At 45.3% G+C, this 23,180-nt stretch overlaps 2 protein-coding genes and 1 long non-coding RNA gene across 19 annotated transcripts in view; 1 reads left to right on the top strand and 2 right to left on the bottom strand.

Moving 5' to 3' along the window:
- Window positions 1–7,332, bottom strand: part of SMARCA4 (SWI/SNF related, matrix associated, actin dependent regulator of chromatin, subfamily a, member 4) — a 63,481-nt gene extending 56,149 nt beyond the window's left edge. For all 13 annotated transcript variants that reach the window (XR_009556877.1, XM_035140594.2, XM_035140593.2 and 10 more), the window contains exon 1: window positions 7,194–7,332. The gene's annotated coding sequence lies outside the window, so the exon portion shown is untranslated. The remainder of the gene's footprint in view (window positions 1–7,193) is intronic.
- A 398-nt stretch (window positions 7,333–7,730) lies between these two features.
- Window positions 7,731–22,935, top strand: LOC118097848 (uncharacterized). Of its 4 annotated transcripts, none has more exons than XR_009556828.1 (7): window positions 7,731–7,854; window positions 10,691–10,786; window positions 12,558–12,793; window positions 17,155–17,235; window positions 20,555–20,698; window positions 21,207–21,555; window positions 22,655–22,935. It is a non-coding gene; the product is annotated as an uncharacterized LOC118097848 (long non-coding RNA). The 4 variants fall into 4 exon arrangements; XR_009556827.1 differs by lacking the exon at window positions 7,731–7,854 and adding an exon at window positions 10,079–10,359; XR_009556829.1 differs by lacking the exons at window positions 7,731–7,854; window positions 12,558–12,793 and adding an exon at window positions 10,079–10,359.
- Window positions 13,981–23,180, bottom strand: part of VAV1 (vav guanine nucleotide exchange factor 1) — a 78,263-nt gene continuing 69,063 nt past the window's right edge. For both annotated transcript variants that reach the window (XM_035141112.2, XM_035141111.2), the window contains exons 23-27: window positions 22,927–23,043; window positions 21,251–21,338; window positions 19,170–19,284; window positions 15,769–15,920; window positions 13,981–14,342 (exon numbers count right to left, since the gene is read on the bottom strand). In XM_035141112.2, the coding sequence (XP_034997003.1) occupies window positions 14,289–14,342; window positions 15,769–15,920; window positions 19,170–19,284; window positions 21,251–21,338; window positions 22,927–23,043 (526 nt within the window). In that variant the 3' untranslated portion in view covers window positions 13,981–14,288. The remainder of the gene's footprint in view (window positions 14,343–15,768; window positions 15,921–19,169; window positions 19,285–21,250; window positions 21,339–22,926; window positions 23,044–23,180) is intronic.

Genomic DNA, 23,180 nt, shown 5'->3' on the forward strand with positions numbered 1-23,180 from the left:
TTGAAAGTGGAAAACATCTATGTGACTGTAAGGGGAAGATCTGGATTATTATGAACTTGGAGGACGATTTGAACTTTAGAAAAAAGACGGCAGTGGACGGTTGCGAGGAATCCCCAATTTCTTGAAGCATGGGAACCCAAATAAAAAATTCTCTAGACGATTTGGCATAACATTCGGTTTGATTGATATATATATGTGTATAATTTGAAATAATGAATGTGATATAATTGGTTTTAATTGGAAAATTAATAAAAATATATTTAAAAAAGAAAAAGAAACTGAATTAATCCGTTCCAGATGGGTCCGCGGCGTTCGTAAACCGAAAATTCGTAAACCAAGGTGTTCATAAACTGAGGTTCCACTGTACGGACCTTTGTTGGCTAGGTGATGTCTCTGCTTTTTAAGATGCTGTCTAGGTTTGTCATTGCTTTTCTCCCAAGAAGCAGGTGTCTTTTAATTTCGTGACTGCTGTCACCATCTGCAGTGAGCATGGAACTCAAGATATATAAGGTAATCATCAAATAGCTACTTAAACCTAGGTTACAGTCGTCACAATGGAATGTCTAGGTGTCTCTTTTTGCGGTGGAGTTTCTTCTTATTCGTTTCATTTCTAGACCACTTTATATTTTAAAGAGAGATAAAAAATCTCAAAACAGTTTACAACACATTAAAACAAGCCCATTGCCATAAAATGTGCTCCCCACTCCTACACCCCACTCCTACACTACACTATGCATAAGTGTAATAAGAGTAATGCTTCTGTTACCCTGTTTCTCATATTTTAAGACATACCCATAAAATAAGCCATAGCAGGATTTTTAAGCATTCAAGGAATATAAGCCATACCCCGAAAATAAGACATAGTGATAGGCACAGCAGCAATACCGGCCATGGCAGGAGGAGGAGGAAAAATATAAGACATCCCCTGAAAATAAGCCATAGTGTGTTTTTTTGAGGAAAAAATAAATATAAGACATGTCTTATAATATGAGAAACACGGTACAGTTTTGAAAAGGAAGACATAAACATATTCACTTGTATCAAAGGAGGCCTAAATTCAAATATTTATTTATCAAATAATTTATATTCTGCCTCTCAGCCTCATATGAGCCCCCAAGGCAGCTCAAAATTGCATGTTAAAACAATAATACAGCATTAAAATATAAATAAAATAAACAAGAGAACTAAATGCCAGAATCAAATCAATTTCAGTTCTCAAAATTTGCCAGCCGCATTTTGCGACTGGTGTGTGAATCCAATTACGACCACATGGAGATGCCTGGATGGCGACTGGCATCTCCATCTGACTGGCTTCTCTAGCTTTCTTAAGCAGGTAAGCAGAAGAGCTTATTCATTGCATTTACATCCCACCTTTTTCTCCAGGTAGTATGGTTCATCCCCTCCTCAGTTAATCCCTACAATGACCCTTTGAGGTAGGTTTAGAGGCTGTAACTGGCCTAAAATCACCCAGTAAAGTTTCATGACTGAGTGGGGATTTGGTCCTGGTCCGACACTCTAGCAGCCACTAAACCCACTGGCTTCCTTGAGTACTTCTCTTATGGGTCAGCTATATAAATTCAGTAGGTAAATAAATATGGGGAAAGCAAAATGTCACTTAGAGAAGGATCTGAAATATTTTCCTTGAAGCTTGAATTTGTTCTGGACTGTTTTATTTGATGTTTTAATATGTTGTAAGCTGCTTTGATATTTTTTCCCCTTAAAAACAAATACTGTAATAAGAAACTCCACGGCAAAAAGGGTGCCTAGACATTTCATTGTGGCAGCTGTAGGTTTAAGGTGCCATTTGAGGATTAGCTTATATATCTGAGTTTCTAACACTGCTGACTATCATTCTTCCAAATGTGCCAAGCAGTGTTCAAAATTAGCCAGGCACCAGGTGCATTTTGCACCTGGCTTTCAACCACTTGTGACCAAGTGAAGAAGCCTGGGCATCAGGATTGTGCCTGGCATCTCTACCATCAGGAGCTGCATTCCCGGGGATCACTGGATCTGGACTATTTTCACACACTAATACCCCACCCTGTAAAATTCTCTGTTATATTTTATCTGCACAATTGGATTGGATTTCTGGAACCAAAATGCTTTTTGTGCAGCCTGAACAGGAGCAGTCACCACTAAGAAAAAGAAGTAGAAATAGGCCAATATATATGTGGACTGTCCCTGGATCAAGTAACCTAGCTCTAGGTTGTCATCTGAACTAGCCAGATGTTTAACTGAAAACTAAGCACAGCTAGTCCATCATTTTAATAATAATAATAATAATAATAATAATAATAATAATTTTATTATTTACACCTTGCCCATCTGGCTGGGTTTCCCCAGCCAGTCTGGGCGGCTCCCAACAGAACACTAAAAACAGAATAAAACTTCAAACATTAAAAACTTCCCTAAACAGGGCTGCCTTCAGATGTCTTCTAAAAGTCAGATAGTTATTTCCTTGACATCTGATGGGAGGGTGTTCCACAAGGCGGGCACCACTACCAAGAAGGCCCTATGCCTGGTTCCCTGTAACCTCACTTCTCACAGTGAGGAAACCACCATAAGGCCCCCGGAGCTGGACCTCAGTGTCCCGGTTGAATGATGGTGGAGACGCTCCTTCAGGTATATTGGGTGGGCTGAGGCCGTTTAGGGCTTTAAAGGTCAGCACCAACACTTTGAATTGTTGTCAGCACCAACACTTTGACTGGTGTTATGTGGTCTCGGCGGCCACTCCCAGTCACCAGTCTTGCTGCTGCATTCTGGATTAATTGTAGTTTCCGGGTCATCTTCAAAGGCAGCCCCACGTAGAGTGCATTGCAGTAGTCCAAGTGGCAGATAATCAGAGCATGCATCACTCTGGGGAGACAGTCTGTGGGCAGGTAGGGTTTCAGTCAGTGTGCCAGATGAGCTGGTAGACAGCTGCCCTGGACACAGAATTGACTGCACCTGCATGGAGAGCTGTGAGTCCAAAATGACTCCCAGGCTGCATACTTTAAAACTGTCTTGCCCAAAAATGCCAACTATACATTCTGTTTTAGTGACTGTAAACTTGGTTTAAGGAGCCATTAGGCACCTAGCTTATATATCTGAATTTCTAACACTGGAGCCACGTACATGTGACATCTGTTTTGCAGTTTATACAATGGCCTCCTTCACACCTAATGCTAAACCACAGTTTTAGGTTACAAGGATGGGGTGAACCAAGCCTAGGGCTTGCTTACTAACCCCTCCTCCAGCACAACTGCAAGATTGGAAGCTTCCATGGTATAGCATTACATATGAACTACAAACTGTAGTTAATGTCAACTACGGCTAGTAAAAACAAGCAGCTTGATAAATCATGGTTTGACGTTGGCTTGTTTCATCTAAGCACAGCTAAGACCAGGGGTCCCCAAACTACGGCCCGGGGGCCGGCTGCGGCCCAATTGGCCTGCCAATCCGGCCCGCGACGACCCCCGCCGCCCGCTCTTACGGCGCGCAGCGCGGCAGCGCTCTTCCGAGTCGGGAAAAAAGCGCCGAAAATCCTTTGTGCGCATGTGTATGGGCCTCTCCCGACCCGGAAGAGGTCATTTCTGGTGCACTTCCGGGTCGGCCCATACGCATGCGCACAACGGATTTTCGGCGCTTTTTCCACCCTGGAAGCGCGCCGCCGCGCCAGTAATCGCCCGTGCGCATGCGCACGGGCGCGCACTCCCCCGCCCGCCGGCCCGCACAGGCGCGCGCTCCCCCGTCCTCCGGCCCGCCGCGCGATCGGCGCGGTGGGAACTGGCCCAAACGCCAGTAAGTCTGGGAACCCCTGGTTAAGACGAACTACAATATTTCTGGGTTTGGATGTCACAAGCTAGTTAGTCCAAAATGAGAGCAAATGCTTTTAGTGCCTCTTCACAGCTGCACTGGAGCAGGGAAACAAACACAAGGCTCGCTCCTCATAAAGCTAAACGAATGAATCAGTTCTATGGATTAATGCATTCAGTATTATTATGTATTATTTCTGAGCCCCAATTATCTCAGCCAGGCAAATATTTCAATTTTCTGCTGAATTCTGCCAAAAAAGAGGAGTGAAAGAGTGGGTTGGGCTGTTGACAAAGAAAACATTTCAAAAAGGTAATGGGTAACTGTGACCCTTGGGTAAAGTGGCAAGGAGATACACTGAAGGAGCAAAGGAAATGGTGTGGGTGGGTCGGTGAATGGCACAAGCAATAAGAGAAATGCAATTTCCCCAACTAAAGCAGGGTGGGAAAGAGCAGTGAGCATGTGGGAGAGGCTGAAAGGAAAAGGGCACTGTCTGTGAGGAGAGTATGGAGTAATGGGAAGAATGCTCATAGTTCAGAAGGGGAGTGCATCTGTGAAGAGAGAAGGATGTGGGGCTCAATTTCCCAGGTTCCTTGAGAAAATGCTGGATGTGTCAATGGCTGGCTCCAGAAGGTGGCCAGACTAAGCAAATGCTGTAGCTCAGTAAGGGGCCTATCATACCTATTATGCTGTCGTCAAAAGAAGAACACAAACTTCCCTTTTGCTCCACTGTGCAGTGGAAAATAGCCTAGCTTACTGGTCCCCTGCACATAACAAGGGTAAAGAAGGGCATTCTCATGACATGCTGGAGTGAAAGCAGCACCAGTCCGTCATAATCAAAGTGCAAGACAGAGAAAGTGACAGAGAAAGTGACAAATTCACACACTGTATAAACATACTGAGTACCGGTACTTTGCAATTTGCAATGGACTCTGGAATGGAGAACTTACTCTGAGCAGCACTTCTAGGAATATTAAAGCAGAATAAGGGAGGCTCATGCAATTTCTTTCTTTCTTTTTTAAATGAAGTTTTCCACAATAAAATAAGACAATAGCTTAAAAAAAACCAAGAATAATAAAAAGAACAGGAAGATACCTCTAAGAACCCCCACAGAGAGACTCCACTGCCTTGATGACATTCCTATTTTATTCAAGGCTTCCAGAAAAACCAAGGGACAGAGGGGACTGGAGGAGAGTAAACAAGGGGCAAGCAAGCTGTGAAGGGAGAAGAATAAAAGAAGAGGAATATGCAAAGATGTGAAAAGAAATAGGAGAACAGGACAGAAAGAGCCTCCATCCCTAGCTGGTTATACAAGCCTGGAGGTGGGTCACCCATTTATTTAACAAATTTATTTACCAAGATTCAGGGCAGCTTACATAAAAAAATCAGTAACAATACTAAATATCTTGTACAATACCTTCAAAAATTGTGGGAAAAACATGTGGGAAAATACTGCTATTGTACAAGAAACTACAGTACAAGGAATAATGATGGAGTAGTGGCATTAGGGGTAGCTGGAGAAAAGGTCATGTTGGAGGGATGCATCTGTCAGTCCTTGGGAATAAGGAAGTGTGTGAGGGAGATAGCTAGAGGCATACTATAGTGCACAACAGGGTCGGGGAAGAGTCCTGTAAGATCTCTAAGCAGCAAAACTAAAATTCTCATGTTCCTCTTATCCTTGTTATGTTTAAGGGTATATGCATGCAGGTCCTTTTAACAGTTAAAGCATAAATGAAATGTGTGTCAAGCAATCCTGAATATGCGCGTTTGTTTAAGAGCTGGATCAGAGCAAGGCACATTAGTCCAACACAATTCACAGCAATCCCAGCAACCAGTTGATACTAGGTGATCCATTAGAAATTGGCTATTCTTCTACTCTGAATAAACAGTGATGCTACAGAGACCTGCTGATGGTAAGTGGAGGAGCAAGTGATCGGCCTTCTCAGTGGCTGCTCAGACTTTGGAACTCCCTCTCTAGGGAAGTTAGACTGGCTCCCTTCTTGCTGTACTTTTGCAAGCAGGTGAAGACTTTCTTGTTCCAACAGGCTTTCTGGAACGGACTGCTTTTAATGAAAGGGATGGTGCTGTGATGCTTTTATTGTAATTATCTGTATTGTTTTTAATAGATCATATATCGAGAGAGAGCTTTATAGATATAGTTTTAATTCTATTACTGTTTAATTGTTTTTTAATTATTAGGATCCTGCATTGTAGGTGGGTGGACTAGACGACCCTCAGGGTCCCTTCCAACTCTAAAATTCTATGGTTCTATTGTCCCCCCCCCCTATGTTTTTAGTTGTTCCTACCGGTATTTTATCTGTAAGCTGCCTTGAGTTACTGTCAGGGAAAAAGGCAGGGTACAAATAAATAACAACAAGAAGAGTAAGTACTGTGTCTTAAAGCAGGAGGCACTGGATTACAGAAGTCGAAGCAAGAATGGCAAGTGAAGGTGCTGGGCTGGTGGGTGCAGGAGGGTTAGTGGGGAATAATACAAGGCTGGTGGTGGCCAATATTAGGCCCATTAGAACTGGTTTTTGGTTGTGTATGGGTGGCTTTAATACCATATCGACATAATCGAATTTTTATTCTCATAGAGGCTGCTACATAGTACAATATAAATCATACCTATCAACTATTATTCTGAAATGTCAACGTAACACTTAAATGTTGCTAATACTGTAGCTGGGGGGGGGGAGGACTGACCGTCAATGTATTCACAATACCACAATACAGTACATTATTTATTCCAAACCGGTTGCAAATCCATCCACATGCATTTCTCTTGCTGGGGACGCGGATTTTTAACAGTTACCTATTACAGCTCTGGGGAAGTCGATGGGTTTAGGCGGGTCAAGAGCGGACAAAATGTAGGTGTGATAGAACATGGATAAGAAGTGAATGAATGAATGAATTGATTGATTTAAAAACCTGGATGGCTGGAAACTGGCCCACACCCTCATCCTGAATGATTTTTTATTAAAAGGACATTAACTATATCTATGAAACGACACGCCAAAATCGATGTTGAGACTGGGGTGCGAAATGCTGGGAGGGGGTCCTTTCGGGTGGGGGGAACATGAAGAAAGGAAGGATGCTGTGGGTGGGGGTGTCCGAGGAGGCGGGGACGCGGCGCACGCCTTTATCCGCTTACCCTCAATTCCGCCGACCCCCCCACCCCCACCCGCGCGGCAGGTGAGGCGAAATAACGGCGCACCCCCCCCCTCCGACCACACACGACGCTCCGAAGGTCATCCTCCCCCCCCCCCGCCCCGCGGCCCCCTCCTCACGATCACACGGCTGTACATTTCTTTCATCCATTCATCCATCCATCCATCCACGCGCGTGCGCGGTCAGCCCTCCATCCCCTCACATCCCCCCCCCGACCCGACCCCACCCCTTACCGTGCCGGCCCCCGCCAGCCGGGCGGCCCGGTATCTCTAAGAGCTGGCGAGGTGGGGTGTGTGGAGGCGAACAAAGGAGGAGCTGGAGCCGCCGCTACCGCCGCCGCCGCCGCGCGTGAGAGAGATGCTCTCGCTCCCCTCCCCCACCGCCCCTCTGCCGCGCGTCCCCGACTGAGGGAGCGCTAACTAAGAAGGCGCTCGGCCGCGCTCGCTCATCCAACAGGCAGAACAGGTTTCTCGCCCGCGTGCGTGCGTTCGAGCGTACGCGCGCCCGCGCCCGCGCGCCCATGGGAACGCGCCGTTACGAGCGTGCTCCCTCTTCGGCTGAACCGGCCTTCCCTTTTCTTCCAACCCAATGGGAATAGAGCTCTCTCCGCCTGCCAAAGCCAATCAGGGAAAGAGGAAAAAGTCCCCCTTCGGTCGCCGGCTGGCCAATAGGGAGACGTCGCATTTGTGTTCCCGCCCCGGGGCCCCTCCTCCCCGCTCCCTCCACCCTCCGCCAGTTGAATAAGGACTAGACTAGAGAGCGTCGGCGTAGCAGAGCAAGGCGGGGGAGATACGGGGACAGCTTTGGCATCGTATCACAGCCGAGCATCTTTCGGAAGGCGGGCTTTCCGACTCTCGGGGGAGGCCCCGCCCCTTCATGCCAGCTTCAGCCAATGTAAGCGGTGGAAGGAGAAGGTTTCGCGCTCCTTTGTCACAGGGAGGGAAGAGGCAAGGCAAGGTGCAGGGGACGCGCTTCTCCAGAGCGAGTCGCGCGCGGGGCTCTCTCTTCCCTTCCCCCAACACGCGCACAGAAGCCGGCGTCGGCTGATGGTGCGCGTGCGCAATAGTGCCGCCACTGCGGCTGAGATTATTGGGGGCGGGGGGGGAAGCCTATTTTCCCATGTTCTCCTTTAGCTCCCTTTACACATGGCACATTATTTTCAAGCACACGTAAACCCCGTGAGAAGCAACAGGGCAACTTTACACACACACACACACAGGAGAAGGAGGGGTGGGGGAGGCGTTTTTAAATGTTTAGTTTTTTTGTTTAGCAGTATTTGTACCCAGACTTTTAGCCTACAAAAATGAGGTCCCTTAACAGCAGCCTACAAAAAGCAGTTTCATTTCATCATTCCATTAAAATTGATGTGCCACTTGACTGCAAAAATTTTTTTATGGCAAATTAAAATCTACACTTCAAAACGTAACAAAATAGTTAGAATACTAAAAATAAAACCGAAACCCACAGCATTTATTAAGCACATGTTTAGGCTTGCCCAAACGAGAACGGTTTTATTATTATTTTATTGCATTTCTATACCGCTATATGCGGGTGGCGCTGTGGTCTAAACCACAGAGCCTAGGACTTGCCAATCAGAAGGTTGGTGGTTCAAATCCCCGCGACGGGGTGAGCTCCCATTGCTCGGTCCCAGCTCCTGCCAACCTAGCAGTTCGAAAGCACATCAAAGTGCAAGTAGATAAATAGATACCGCTCTGGCATTTCCGTGCGCTGCTCTGGTTCGCCAGAAGCGGCTTAGTCATGCTGGCCACATGCCAGCTCCCTCGGCCAGTAAAGCGAGATGAGCACCGCAACCCCAGAGTCCGTCCATGACTGGACCTAACGGTCAGGGGTCCCTTTACCTTTATACCACTTTATATTTTTAATAAAAATAGCAGGTGCCAGAAAAGCATAATGTTATGAACCACCCTCTGTGAAGGGCGGAATACAAATTTAAGAAATAGTCGCAATACTGTTAAGGTATTACCTGCTTGTTATCAATAGGTAGGGAGTTCCCACTTTTTTTCCTCTGAGGAGCTCAAGGTGGTGTACACCCTCCCATCGGTTGTCAAGGAAATAAACAACTATCTGATTTTTAGAAGACATCTGAAGACAACCCTGTTTAGGGAAATTTTTAATGTCTAATGTTTTACAATTTTTTTAGGTGCTGTAAGCCGCCAGAGTGTCTGGGGAAACCCAGCCCAACAGATGGGTGGGGTATGAATAGTAAAATTATTATTATTATTATTTAGTATTATTATTAGAAGCAAGGCTGGCAACAGTGCCCAAGCCAGGAGGACAGGGCAGCTATGTATAATAAAATTGTGTTAATAAGGCAAGTGTTCAGATAGCTCCAAACAATACACTGGAGACATGTACTCCAAATCCCACCAGCCCCTTCCGCCCTTAGTATTATCACAGAAAAATTCCAGGTTTGATCAGGGCAGCTCTGGGTGGGGAAAGGGCTGAGCACCCAAATCGGAGGATCTTTCCTTGCACTAGGGAAAAAACAAAAATTCTGGTAGACAAACTATTGCCTTATAAAAATTGGGTAATAAATATTGGCATCAAAGTTGATATACCCAAAGCCACTCGATTACTTCTGTAATGCATTATTTTCAAATTATTTGGAAGAAATGTATAATCTATTACAGCAAATTGTTGGAAGAATACAGAAAAGTAGTGTATGGGAGACCTTAGGAAGGTAGTTTGGCAATGCCACATTTGTTTCCAAAGACTAGCAACAATTTCTGATCGCATAAGGAGCATATTGGTTACATTAAAAACTAACATGAAAAGTGACCAGTTTCCACTTTCACATAACTTTGCTTAGAATTGCCACTTCGTGAATCTTGTAGCTTTGTACGGAACAGAAGATTAAAAGCAGATCCATGTCAGGAAGAAGCTTCACTTGAATATTTCTGGAGATCCATTTCTTTTAAGGCTACAAAAGCAGGCCAGGCAGGTTTTTATCTGGTCAGTTGCCAATCCTTCCCACCCAATATTAAAATTTCTGCTGAGCCTCCTAAGAGGCTGATACTGTATTGAGATATCTGATCATATAAAGCTTGTGCAAAGCCTCTCTAAACAGCTGCATCTGCTTAGCCAATCACCTTTTCCCTCTGTCTGTCCTCTATGAGGTCATGCTTGCTAAACAATGCTAGTAGGTAGATGAGGCAGGTATAGATGAATGTGCTTGTTTCTGACACAGCTGGAAGGAGATGTTAGTAGTTTTCTTGATTTGTTCATTTTTGATTGTCCTAAAGTTACTATTTTTAACATATTTATGTATTGCATTTAGGTTTAGAGTTTTTCCAATTATTTAGGATGTTTAAAGTTTAGATTAGATAGGATGTTGCCGGTAGCTTATTCTGTTACTATGTGGGCAAAGTTCTTTATCAGGTAAGAGAACAGCTCTAATGACATATGTATCATTTTTTCCTTTGTATTGTTGGTATGTAAATGCTGGTTTGAGGGGGAAACCACCAAAACATGTTGGGTATTTTGACAAGTTTGTAAAGAACAGTCAGCTGGATTGATTATGGCTAGTACAGCCACTGGCCTACCAGGCAATAAAAATGGAAGAATGTTTAATCTTTAGGAAGCAAGCACAAAGTCGTTTAAGATTTATTTCAAATATAATCCTGTGAATTTTGAAGCTTAGTATTCTCCCCTTTAAGAAGCAGCAGCATCTACTCAGCCAATCATATTTCTTCTCTCTTTTCTCTATGAGGTCATGCTTACACAACAATGCTGGTTGGTAAATGAGGTCATCACAGTAACTGTTTGAATCTATTCATTTCTAGCTGACAGTTGGAGCTGGAAGAAGGTATTACATGGTTTTCTAGTGTTTTTCATTTCCTTGTTCCTAAATATTTAAAATATATATATTTAGATTTAGTTTTTACAGTTAGAACTAAGTTGCCTTTAGTTACTTGTTGTGTGGATATAAATTAAATGGGTTATCAGTTTAATTTAGATAGCATGCTGAGGCTAGTCTTCCAAATTCTGATTTCAAATATTCAAAAATCTTAATACTATACTTGATACTTTAGAGAGGGCATTTTAGGTAGCACCATTCCTTTACCAGAGCAGCAAAACCCTTTATTAGATTAGGGCTCATCCACACTTCGCTTGTCCTGTGTGTACAAAGCACAGGTATGAGAGGTTTTCTGCTTGTCCCGTCCTTTCTAGGCATGGTTCTGAGCAGTTTTCCCCAACTGATGTTTGCAGGTTTTCTCAGGGGAAAGCAGCAGGGCAGATAAAAGTGTGAACGAGCCCTAAGAGATCATATCTAATAACTAATGGTTTTGGGGTTGTTGTTGTTTTGTATTAATGGTATATAAATGCTAGTCTGGGGAAAAACAAGGACAGGCCAATATATTCATACATCATCCAAAACTGGTTTAAAGTCTGCATTATGATATCAGTTTCATAATTTTTGATCTGGCAATATATCACAAATCATGATGTGTATTAGGGCTGAGCAATGTCTGGCTTTCAACATTGTGATATACAGTATCACCAGCTAAACATCACCAATATACAGTGGAACCTTGGTTCTCGAACTTAATCCGTTTCAGTTGTCTGTTTGACTCCCGAAACCGTTTGGAAACCAAGGCGTGACTTCCGATTGGCTGCAGGAGCTTCCTGCACTCAAGCAGAAGCCACGTTGGACGTTCGGCTTCCAAAAAAAGTTCACAAACCGGAATACTTACTTCCAGGTGTGTGACGTTTGGAAGCCGATTTATTCAACAACTAAGCCGTTCGAGAACCAAGGTACCACTGTATCATGATGTCTGAAATAAAGATGTAAATGGTAATGTCCTGGAAACTGCTACTACCTAGGGGGGTCTAAAACTGATAGATTTTTACGTACCTTTAACATATTGTTATAACTGTCATTAGTGGTACCTCGGGTTAAGAACTTAATTTGTTCTGGAGGTCCGTTCTTAACTTGAAACTGTTATTAACCTGAGGTACCACTTTAGCTAATGGGGCCTCCCGCTGCCACAGCACAATTTTTGTTCTCATCCTGAAGCAAAGTTCTTAACCAGAGGTAGGCTACTATTTCTGGCTTAGCGCCGTCTGTAACCTGAAGCATCTGTAACCCGAGGTACCACTATACAGAGCAACAGGGACAGAAGGAATCATGAGACACAATGACTGGCTTCACAGTTTTTCCCACATTGCGATTTTTTACATAGCACACGCACTCACCGTGATTCACGATATATCACAATGTTGAATATTATGAAAGTGGCCACAGTGTGGACTACAAACTGATTTTTACGTTGCTATCCCTAGTGTGTGTGCGTGTACTCGCTACGCAAAACTCACAATGTTTGGGAAACTGTGAAGCCAGCCAGTGCCTTTACATAGCTCCATCCTTGTTTCAGACATCATGACGTATCACTATATCATGATATTTAGCTGGTGATATATCACAATGGATGATGATGATGATGATAGAATAATTATTTTTGGGGCAGCCTGTTAAGTATGTAAAGAACCATCAGCTGGTTGACTATGGCTAGTTAGTACAGGCAGGAAAAAATAGAATGAAATTTTGTCTTTCGGAAACCATTTGTTTTTAACAGTTAGAGTGGTACCTCAGTTTTTGAATGTGATCCATTCCGGAAGACCGTTCAAGTTCTGAAACGTTTGAAAACTGAAAACTCAACAGCTGACAGCTAGGCCTCAGGATCTTGCACTCAGTGGAAGCCACGTGGCATGTTCGACTTCCGAGGCATGTTCGAAAACATAAGCATTTACTTCTGGGTTTACAGTGTTTCTAAACCAAAATGTTCATCAACGGAGACGCTCAAAAACCAAGGTACCACTGTATTTCCAATTTTATCCTGTCGGTGTTGTAGTTGAATATTAATAGTCTGCAGCTCAAGTGGTGTGTGTTGACATGCTTTGACAACTCTGAATGCACACACAGACCCTTTGTATCTTAGCCCATGCTCAGCAAATTACCTTCACCCAGACAACTGGTTTCCCACTAGAAGGAGAAGCCTGGCGGTCCCAAGACTCTAGAATCTCTGGTGTTTCTCTGTGGCCTCATTGATACCTTCCTTCTAGATTACAGGCTTGGAACCCAAAACAGACCAAGGAGCAGGGCAGTGATCCAGAGCCTCAGGTAGAAGCTGCTACTACCACCACCAAGGCATCTGCCTGAAAAATGACTGTGGCATTTGCCCGTTCTTTTGGAAATGTCTGTACAGGGGGAGAGAAAGGGTTAATAGGTAGACCAATAGAAAAGCCCAGAGGCGGAGCCTACCTCCTTTTAAAAGGCTTAGCCTTAGCCAAAGGTTTAGTGGGGAAGACAGTTGGAAATAGAGAGACAGTTAGTTTGGTTGGTTTCTTGTGGGTAGGAGGCATAGGAGTCAGAGTGGGTTAGGAAGACAGAGAGAGTGAATCGAATTACTGTACAGTGTTCCAAAGTATTTAAAACTTGTTTGTGTTCACAAGAAACTGGAATCTTTGTTAATATGTTACAACCTGACTATCAAGTTCTCCCTTTTTTAAAGGGAAATTCCCTTATGCTGAATAGGCTTCCTCGCGAGAAAAGGGAAAACTTGACAGCTATGGTCTGAATATATTACCGGGGAAACCTGGTTGGGGGCAGTGGAAGAGAGTAGACGTGGTGGCACTGGGTCAATAGTCCGTGGAACGACCGGGGACTCTCTGTGAACACCACAATGAAATGGGCTTTTGTGGATAATGAAGAATAAGAAGGGTCTAGGGCAGGCATCCCCAAACTGCGGCCCTCCAGATGTTTTGGCCTACAACTCCCATGATCCCTAGCTAACAGGACCAGTGGTCAGGGATGATGGGAATTGTAGTCCAAAACATCTGGAGGGCCGAAGTTTGGGGGTGCCTGGTCTAGGGAGACTACATTTGAATGTTGGCAGTTTCCAAATGCATTTGTTCCAGATCAAGGATACCATGTAGAAAACATGGAGATTGCATGCTGGGATATGAAGCTATTATGCACACTCAAAGGGAACTTGGATCACAAATCTTTGTGGCTATGAGCAATTGTGGCATTTAAAAAAGTAGCTTTTCATGTTGTAGTTTTATTTTTTCACACACATGATTTTGATGATGAGGTTTGCTCTTTGGCAGTTACAACCAGGTTCTCAACCCAGGTTATTTGACATTAAGAACACACAGTGAAGGTCAGAAACCAATGTGAGGGGAATTAAAGAGAGTTCATAAATAATAGTTTTTTTTGCACAGCAATGGCTACAGGAAAATGATTCTGTGGTTGTCCCAGGATGTGCTGCAAAAGACTCCTTCAACACACCCAATTGGGTGTGCCATCAGCAATACTCTGAATAATCTTCCTCCACATAGTTTGCTGGGAACCAGCCAACCTGTAGAGAAAGCACATCAATCAATATAAGACATGATTGGAGAGCCCTATCAGGCAATGAGAATGTTCCCAGGGCGAGAACCACAGACTTCAAGATGCCAACAATACTTTTTTTCTGATGTTGGTACAAGTCCAGTCTAGCAAACTCTCAGCTACTGGTAGATGCTAGGGATTAACCATTCAAATGAGGTTCTAGCCTCAGCAGCTTTGAGTTGACATACACGGTGTAACCTCATTGGAGGTATCTCATATTTTAGCATATTTTACCCCAATAGCAACTGTGACATCATTTCATAGACTGACAGCAATGTAGGCTAGTGTTCTTCCATCTTTCTCAGTTCAACATGTTCTGGGGACTATGTAATTATTGTTTCCTGATGATGTGGCAAGGATGTGTTTATGTGGGGGATGGGGGAAGAAAATTGCAGATCGATTCCTCCTATCATACCTCGGGCTCTCAAAGCTCTCCTAGTAGACATCAGCAGCCCAGTTAATATACATTCAAGCAGTGCTAGAATCAACTTGGTATTTGAACTGGCAGGTTCCTAATTTCTGTATTGGTGCCCTGGCGAACCATGCAGGGATACAGAAAAGAGGAATATGGAGCAGAATTGTTCTGTTGGGTCCACCACAGCTCCACTTCCCTAAATAATTTGTTGGATTCTCCAGATCCAGCTTGGCCATGACCATATCTACACCAGACCTGCATCTTTGCTTCTGTCTTTGAGCAGGCCTATGGTTCCCAGCCTGTGCTCCCCACTTCCCAGTTCCTACTGCTGACTTCTTGGATGAACCCAGCGGTGTAGCTAGCCGCATGGGTACCCAGGGTGCTGCATGCATGGGGGGGGGCAGGGCGAGCTGCCCATGGGGCAAAGAGGATTCAACCCCCAGGAGCTTGTGCCCCTGCTCTGGCTCTAGTTGTCCCTTGTAGTGGTTGCTGTGTTTGGACCATCTCCCTGCCTGCCTGCAACTTCAGCTGCTCCTGGCCTTGGCTGTCTAGTGCTTGTCGGATGGATTACCGTGTTCCAGACCCAGACTCTGCCTCCATTTTGACCCTTCTGTAACCCTTGCCCCAGAGATGAACCCAGTTCTGGTCCCAATTCAACTGGGGCACATATTTCAGCTCCCAGCTGACAAGCAGTCTGTGTAGCTAGCCACTTGAAACGCAGCTGCACATTGCCTTGCTTAAAAAAATGGCCAAAGTGTGTTTGTGTTAGTGTGTGTAGCTGAAGGCAGCTACCTCTACACAGTTGCATTAGTGCTATTGGAATAGTGCAAAAAGTCCTGACAGGTCCCCATTATTTCTTTTGGCTCCAAAACTCATTCACTTCAGAGGTGAGGGGTGTATATCGGTCTCAGTTTGCTCCAAATGTACCACATTCTCCAAGGCAAGCAGCTCAGAGTGGTATGGCTACAAAGGTGCTCACCCGGCCATAGACCTCTCCCTTCCACCATCCTGGCTGCCCTTTCTTGTTGAGAATCTTTATGATGTCTCCCTCTGTGAGGGACAGTTCTGTCCGGTCTCTTGCACAGAAGTTGTAGCGAGCCTTAGCTGAACCAAAGTACTTGCAGCTTTTGCCTGTCAAGGAATAACAAAGAGTTAGGCATGGAAACAATAAGGGGATGCTTATCCCATCCCCGAAACTGCACGCCACTTGGAAGGCAGTGAGCATGATGTAGAGAAGTTAAAAGTGATTTTGGTCACTTTTTGGTCAACAAATGCATACAGCAGAGCTTTCCAAACTTTCCATGTTGGTGACATACTTTTTAGACAAGCATCATTTCACAACACAGCAATTCAGTTTTACTAGCAAACTGGAGGTTAAACTAACCCCTTTGCAGCCCCGGGAAGAGCACGGGGAGCATTTGTGCGACACATCTATAAGCTGCAGCCGACACACTAATGTGTCATGACACACAGTTTGGAAAGCTCTGGCCTACAGGATATGAACAGGCATGACACTATCAATTCCAGGCCTTGCTAGTCTGCATGCTCCAACCCTTTCTCTCTGCAGAATTCAGAGAGATCTGGAAAATTCCCTTTTTGTGCTCTGGGCAAGATAAGAGTGACAGATGTAGAGCTTCCTTATGTGCATGTTAGCCAAAGAGGGTCAAGAAGGCATGGGAGGCCTGATCTACACTGCACTACTACGTATGCAAAATAATACAAGTTATATGATCCAGTCCTGGTATTTTGCATAGGCCACACGCAGCTGACCTCAATATCATGTCTGCTCTTCAGCCTCCATCTCCATAAGATGCAGTAGACTGACAGGTGGATTTAAACACAGAGAAAGCCAGGCACCACTGAAGAAAGCTAGGAAATTGCCCAGTCTATTAAAGAATACAGTAGTAATCGATTGTTCATCACATGCTAGTTGACACAGGTTGGACCATGGAGTTTGGACCTTGTGTTGAAAATGTGTTAAGAGAATAGCTCCTCTGAACCAGATTGTTGAAATTTTGATGTGCCTTCTGCATCTGGCAACTGGAGACAAAACACATTGGTATACAGTGGTACCTTGGCTCTCAAGCACCTTGGTACTCATACGCCTTGGTTCCCAAACGCTGAAAACACGGAAGCAAGCATTCTGGTTTTCGAACGTTTTTCAGAAGCCGAATGTCCGATGCTGCTGTCGGCTATTGTTTCCAGGGTGCCTGCACCAATCAGAAGCTGCACCTTGGTTTTCGAACATTTCAGAAGTCAAATGGACTTCCGGATCGGATTAAGTTTGGTGCTTTTGTTTTTGCTATTTATTTTGCATTTCTGTTTTTGAGGCTTTCTCAGTTAATTTGTTTTTATGACTGTGTAGAACCCAGTTCGGCTACTGATTGATTGTGTGACTGCGGAAATGGATAAAAGCCCCCCATCAAAACAATGACTATCCGTGCAGGTAAGATTTTTTTTTTTTAATCATCTACAATACTGTCTTATTTATTTTATAGTACAGTAAATTGATTACTGCTTTTATTTTGTGGATCAATGGTCTTGTTAGATAGTAAAATTCATGTTAAATTGCTGTTTTAGGGGTTGTTTTTAAAAGTCTGGAACGGATTAATCCGTTTTGCATTACTTTCTATGGGAAAGCACGCCTTGGTTTTGGAACACTTTGGTATTGGAACAGAGTTCCGGAATGGATTAAGTTTGAGAACCAAGGTACCACTGTAGTTTGGGCTGCCAAAAACAGTGGCTGGGTTGAGTGCTCTGTTGAGGAGAAAGTGGCGGCACGGATGTGGCAAGCATAGCTGCCAAGTTTTCCCTTTTCTCGCGAGGAAGCCTATTCAGCATAAGGGAAAATCCCTTAAAAAAAAGGGATAACTTGGCAGCTATGGTGGCAAGACCATCCATTGAAAGCCATATTAAATGTGACAACCCCCCCCCTGCGCCCCGCAAAAATTGTGTTAACAAGCTGTGTTTTAATCTTTTAACACACTCTGGGATCATTGCGTGGAAGGGAAGGTTAATAATAATAATCCTATATAATAATGTCCAAGATGTCCCTGCGTCCAGTTGTCCCGTGTGTCCCTGAGGTACTGCGCATGTACCCCAGAGACACAGGGATTGGACAGCAGAGACTGCCCGCGCGCACTCTCCCCCCCCCTCTGCCTCCTCCAACCGCCGCTCCCGCCGGACACCGCCTCACTGCAGGGCACGTCAGGGAAGCGAGGGTGGAGGCCGGCAAAGGCCTCCTCACAACCCTCCCTGGCCCGTGAGGAGCGGCGGTTGGAGGAGGCGGGGGGGGGGAGAGTGCGCGCGTCCTTCCTGTCGGCGGCTGGGGGAGAGGAAGGAAGGAGAAAGCGCTCCTCCGTTCCTGTCCCCCTGCCGCCGACAGCAAGGACGGGTCCCAGGGTTCGGAGAAGCGCTGCACAAGCGCTTCTCCGAACTCTGGGATGTCTGCTTCCTGTCGGCGGCTGCGGGAGAGGAACGGAGGAGGAGAAAGCAGCGCTTTCTCCTCCTTCGTTCCTGTCCCCCTGCCGCCGACAGCAAGGACAGGTCCCAGGGTTCAGAGAAGCGCTGTACAAGCGCTTCTCCGAACTCTGGGATGTCTGCTTCCTGTCGGCGGCTGCGGGAGAGGAACGGAGGAAGAGAAAGCAGCGCTTTCTCCTCCTCCGTTCCTGTCCCCCTGCCGCCGACAGCAAGGACAGGTCCCAGGGTTCGGATAAGCGCTGCGCAAGCGCTTCTCCGAACCCTGGGATGTCTGCTTCCTGTCGGCGGCTGCGGGAGAGGAACGGAGGAGGAGAAAGCAGCGCTTTCTCCTCCTTCGTTCCTGTCCCCCTGCCGCCGACAGCAAGGACAGGTCCCAGGGTTCGGATAAGCGCTGCGCAAGCGCTTCTCCGAACCCTGGGATGTCTGCTTCCTGTCGGCGGCTGCGGGAGAGGAACGGAGGAGGAGAAAGCAGCGCTTTCTCCTCCTCTGTTCCTGTCCCCCTGCCACCGACAGCAAGGACAGGTCCCAGGGTTCGGAGAAGCGCTGCGCAAGCGCTTCTCCGAACCCCAGGATTCTAGCGCCCGTTATTAAACGGGCTGAAAACCACTAGTAATAATAATAGAAGATTGCCACTGCAACCAGAAATCCAGATTAAATGTAAAAGGTGGGGGGTGGGGGTGGCACATGATGGTGTTGTGTACATGGTGAAAAAACTTGCACTCCTGGACAGTTCTGATTGTATTCTCTGTCTGGAAGGCCTTGTACTATGTGTCTCTTGCCACAGAATAACCCCAGAGAAGCACAGCAAGCCTCCATTGCTTTCCCATATCTTGCTTTTTATTGCCCCCTGACTTCCCCTGAGTCTTCAAACTGTAGAGATGAGACTCAGATCACACACACCAGAGGCCCTGGGCACTGTTCTGTTCCCAGGCTCTTTGAAGGAGAACTGTAGCACGGTATCAAGGGTCTTGAAGCAATCCTTCAGGGAGTTCTCTTGGTAAAACTGCACCAGCTCCTAGAGAGAGAAAGAAGAGTTTATTCATACAGGCAACGTCCTTGCACAATATGCCCCCTGGAGAGGAGGAAAGGCAGCATGTGTAGCTGGTAAGGCATATCCAACCTATTCACTTGAGAAAGAAAGAAAGAAAGAAAGACATGACATGCAAGGCACATATCACAACAATTTTAGAAAAAAAGAGGAATATAACCGAAATACATCTCAGCTGTTTCTTTGAACCCCAAACTCTAATTCCCCTTTTCAGAATTGGTTCTTTCGTTTCTGTGTAACATGCGAGACATGCCATAAACTGATTCCCAGGGCTCAACTATAGGTTACATAGAAGATGTATGAACAGCCTCTCAGCAGTCTGGCGGCTGCCATTTTGAGTGCAGGGACAGCAGAGGTAGGGATATTTAACATGTTCCTTTCATTTGTCCACTCACTAGATCAGGCATCTCCAAACCTGGCCCTCCAGATGTTTTGGGACTACAACTCCCATCATCCCTAGCTAACAGGACCAGTGGTCAGGGATGATGGGAATTGTAGTCCCAAAACATCTGGAGGGCTGAGTTTGGGGATGCCTGCACTAGATGATACATTCTAGTCACCCCATATTTTCTCACCCTGTCTTGCCCTATCTAGAAAACTTATCTTGGGGAAGCTGATATTAAGCAGACTAATGGCTTATTCACACTTACCTTTTGCCCCACTGTTTCCAGGCATAGGAAAGCTCCATGCTCCCACCCCACCCCAAAGCCATCCCATGAAAACCTGCCCTTTTGCACTCAGTTGGAGCAAATGTCAATTTGGGTTTCCCATGGTTTCCCATTTGCTCCAGTTGAGCTCTAAAAAGTGGGTTTTCATGAGGAAAGCTCCAGAGTAAAAAAAAAAAAAGTGCTCACTTACAACAACAAGAAGTTGTTTTTTATCCTGCCCATCTGACTGGATTGCCCCAACTACTTCCAACAGAATATACAAAAATACAGCAGGTGCCACTGCTGAAAAGCATCTGCCTTGTAACCTCACTTCTCTTAATGAGCGAACCGCCAGAAGGCCCTTGGAGCTAAACCTCCATGTCTGGGCTGAACAAAGGGGATGGAGATGCTCCTTCAGGTATATAGGGCCGAAGCTGTTAGAGCTTTAAAGAGCTAACCGTGCCTGAAAAGGGTGGAGGAAATTTCGGTAAGTGTGGATGAGCCCTAAGGGCCCAAGATATTTCTTGCTTATCTTGTGCTTTCTAGGCATTGGTCTGAGGATTTTGTCTTTGTCCCACCGCTTTCCCCAGGAAACCCACTCTGGCGCTGAAGAAGATGAAGAAGAAGAAGAGAAGAGTTTGGATTTGATATCCCGCTTTATCACTACCTGAAGGAGTCTCAAAGTGGCTAACATTCTCCTTTCCCTTCCTCCCCCACAACAAACACTCTGTGAGGTGAGTGGGGCTGAGAGACTTCGAAGAAGTGTGACTAGCCCAAGGTCACCCAGCAGCTGCATGTGGAGGAGCGGAGACGCGAACCTGGTTCCCCAGATTACGAGTCTACAGCTCTTAAAAAGCAATGTGCAGGAAACCCAATTGCCACTTGTTCCGATTCAGCGCCAAACCATGAGTTTTCCTTGGGAAAGGGGTTGGGCGATGTGCCCTAAAGGGAAGGGTTAAGCAGCTCCTCTGCATGGTGCTCTTTTGCTTCTGATCACAGCTTGGATGATTGCTTTTCACTTAAACGAAACAGCCCCAACTGTAGAGAGACTATTCATGCACCTTCTTAATTATCATCCTATGCATTGCCTTGTTTGGCCCTTTGCCATCATCACTATTGTGATGGTGCTTGCCAAAGATCTCACTTCTTCCTATCCTGGAACTGAAGTAAATATATGTTTGCCTTCACTCTCCCTCCAACTTCCTCTCATTTTGTTCCCCTGACCCCCTTTCTTCTCCTCAGTTGTTACAGTTACCGCGAAGACAGAAGGGAAAACCGATTCTTACTATAAGTCCTTTGAAGGCCTTCTTCTCTGTGATGCGATACAAACCCTCCTTGGTCTGTATTTTGATGTGCTTGACTTCGGCGTTGAACCTGAGGGACACAAATCCACATGGCAGTTGGGTTAATAATGGTTTCCCATTTCTGTACAGCATTGTTAACAATTGGTAACAACGGCTCACGTAACCTCATTTAAGAAGAGCTCTAAGCTAAGAGATAGAAGCAAGGTGCCTGCCTCATTCAAAGTCAAAATTAATGCTGGCATTTGAAGTAAGGCAATGCTTCAGCTGTGAAGAAGAAACCAAGGATGGTACGTATATATTTACAACCGATGGCGTGCTGTGGAATCCTTCTTAATGAGAGGCTGGGACAAAAATTGACACGATAATTTGGGATAAATCAGCCTTGTATAACCAACATGCTTAAATCTAATTAATGCTTGAAGGGGTTAGGATCCTAGAGTAAGCTGTCCTGCCAGGCTTAGCTAGGTCACAGGCCTTACCTGAGAGGAAGGGCTACCAAACTCTTTGTTCTTTTGCCTTCCATGTAAGGATGTCTAAGATGGAGCACCCAACTTAGGCTGTGTGGCTTTAGCAAGCCATTTTTGTGTTTCTATACAAATAATTTAGAAACGCTTACCAATTTTAAAACTAAGTTGTACCACCTGTATTTTATCGCTGCTGTATGGAAAAGCACATGAATCTGACCTCTGAAGGTTTTGTAAGTAAACTCTCTTTACCTTACTGAACTGGTGATCTCTTTCTGTGCTAAGGGAAGTGGGAAACTTTGGAAGCAATTTAGAAGGGAGTATTTTAAAGGTCTTAACATCCTATATTTCCATGCTCTATTTAAATCTCTGCTGGGGCTCTCACCAAAGAGTACTTGCCTCAGCCCTGTATACCTGAAGGACCATCTCTGCCGCTGTCATTTAGCTCAGACACTGAGGTCCAGCTCCGAGGGCCTTCTGACAGTTCCCTTGCTGTGAGAAATGAACCAGGCAGAGGGCCTTCTTGGTAGTGGCGCCCGCCTTGTGGAGCGCCCTCCCATCAGATGTCAAGCAGATAAGGTACTACCGGTATACAACTTTTACTAGACATCTGAAAGCAGCTCTGTATAGATACGTTTTTAAATGTTTAATATTTTATTATGTTTTTATATATGCTGGTAGCTGCCCAAAGTAGCTGGGGCAACCCAGTCAGGTGGGAGGGATACAAATAATAAAATGATGGAGGAGGAGGAGGAGGAGGAGGAGGAGGAGGAGGAGGAGGAGGAGGAGGAGGAGGAGGAGGAGGAGTTTTAAGCATCAACTTCCAAAGAAACATGAATCAATGGATTCTAGTTTTCTAAAAGGTATGATTTTCTAAACTTTGCCAGCTTCAAGGTTTTCTTTATTTTCTTTTATTATACAGTGGTACCTCGGTTTTCGAACGTAATCCATTCTGGAAGACCGTTCCGAGTTCTGAAGCGTTTGAAAACCGAAAACTCAATACGGAAGCCGTGTTTCCGGCTCAACTTCAGAGGCGCGTTTGAAAATCGAAGCATTTACTTCCGGGTTTACAGCATTCAAGTTCCGAAATGTTCGTCAACGGAGACGTTCGAAAATCGAGGTACCACTGTACTGCACATACAAATCTCCTTCTCTACCCTGATTTTCTAGTGTGGGGAGCAATTCTAACATTACTTGATGCTGATGGCAAATTCAGTTGCATCCTTGATTCTCTGCCGCACCAGGAAAGTCCCATCCAAACGACTGGCAAGGGTCTGTTCTGCTTCTGCCCGCTCCATGGGCCCTGCATACCTGTACAATGAGGGGTGTTTGTTAATTGCAGTACAGCATTTGGTCACTGGATGTCTCTGTACCCCATAGTTTACCACCACCACAAAAGACAGAAGGTGGGAGATCGAAGCAACGTGAGAAATCCTATGTGCCTTATT

Source organism: Zootoca vivipara, chromosome 16 (assembly GCF_963506605.1).
Source record: "Zootoca vivipara chromosome 16, rZooViv1.1, whole genome shotgun sequence".
Classification (NCBI taxonomy): domain Eukaryota; kingdom Metazoa; phylum Chordata; class Lepidosauria; order Squamata; family Lacertidae; genus Zootoca; species Zootoca vivipara.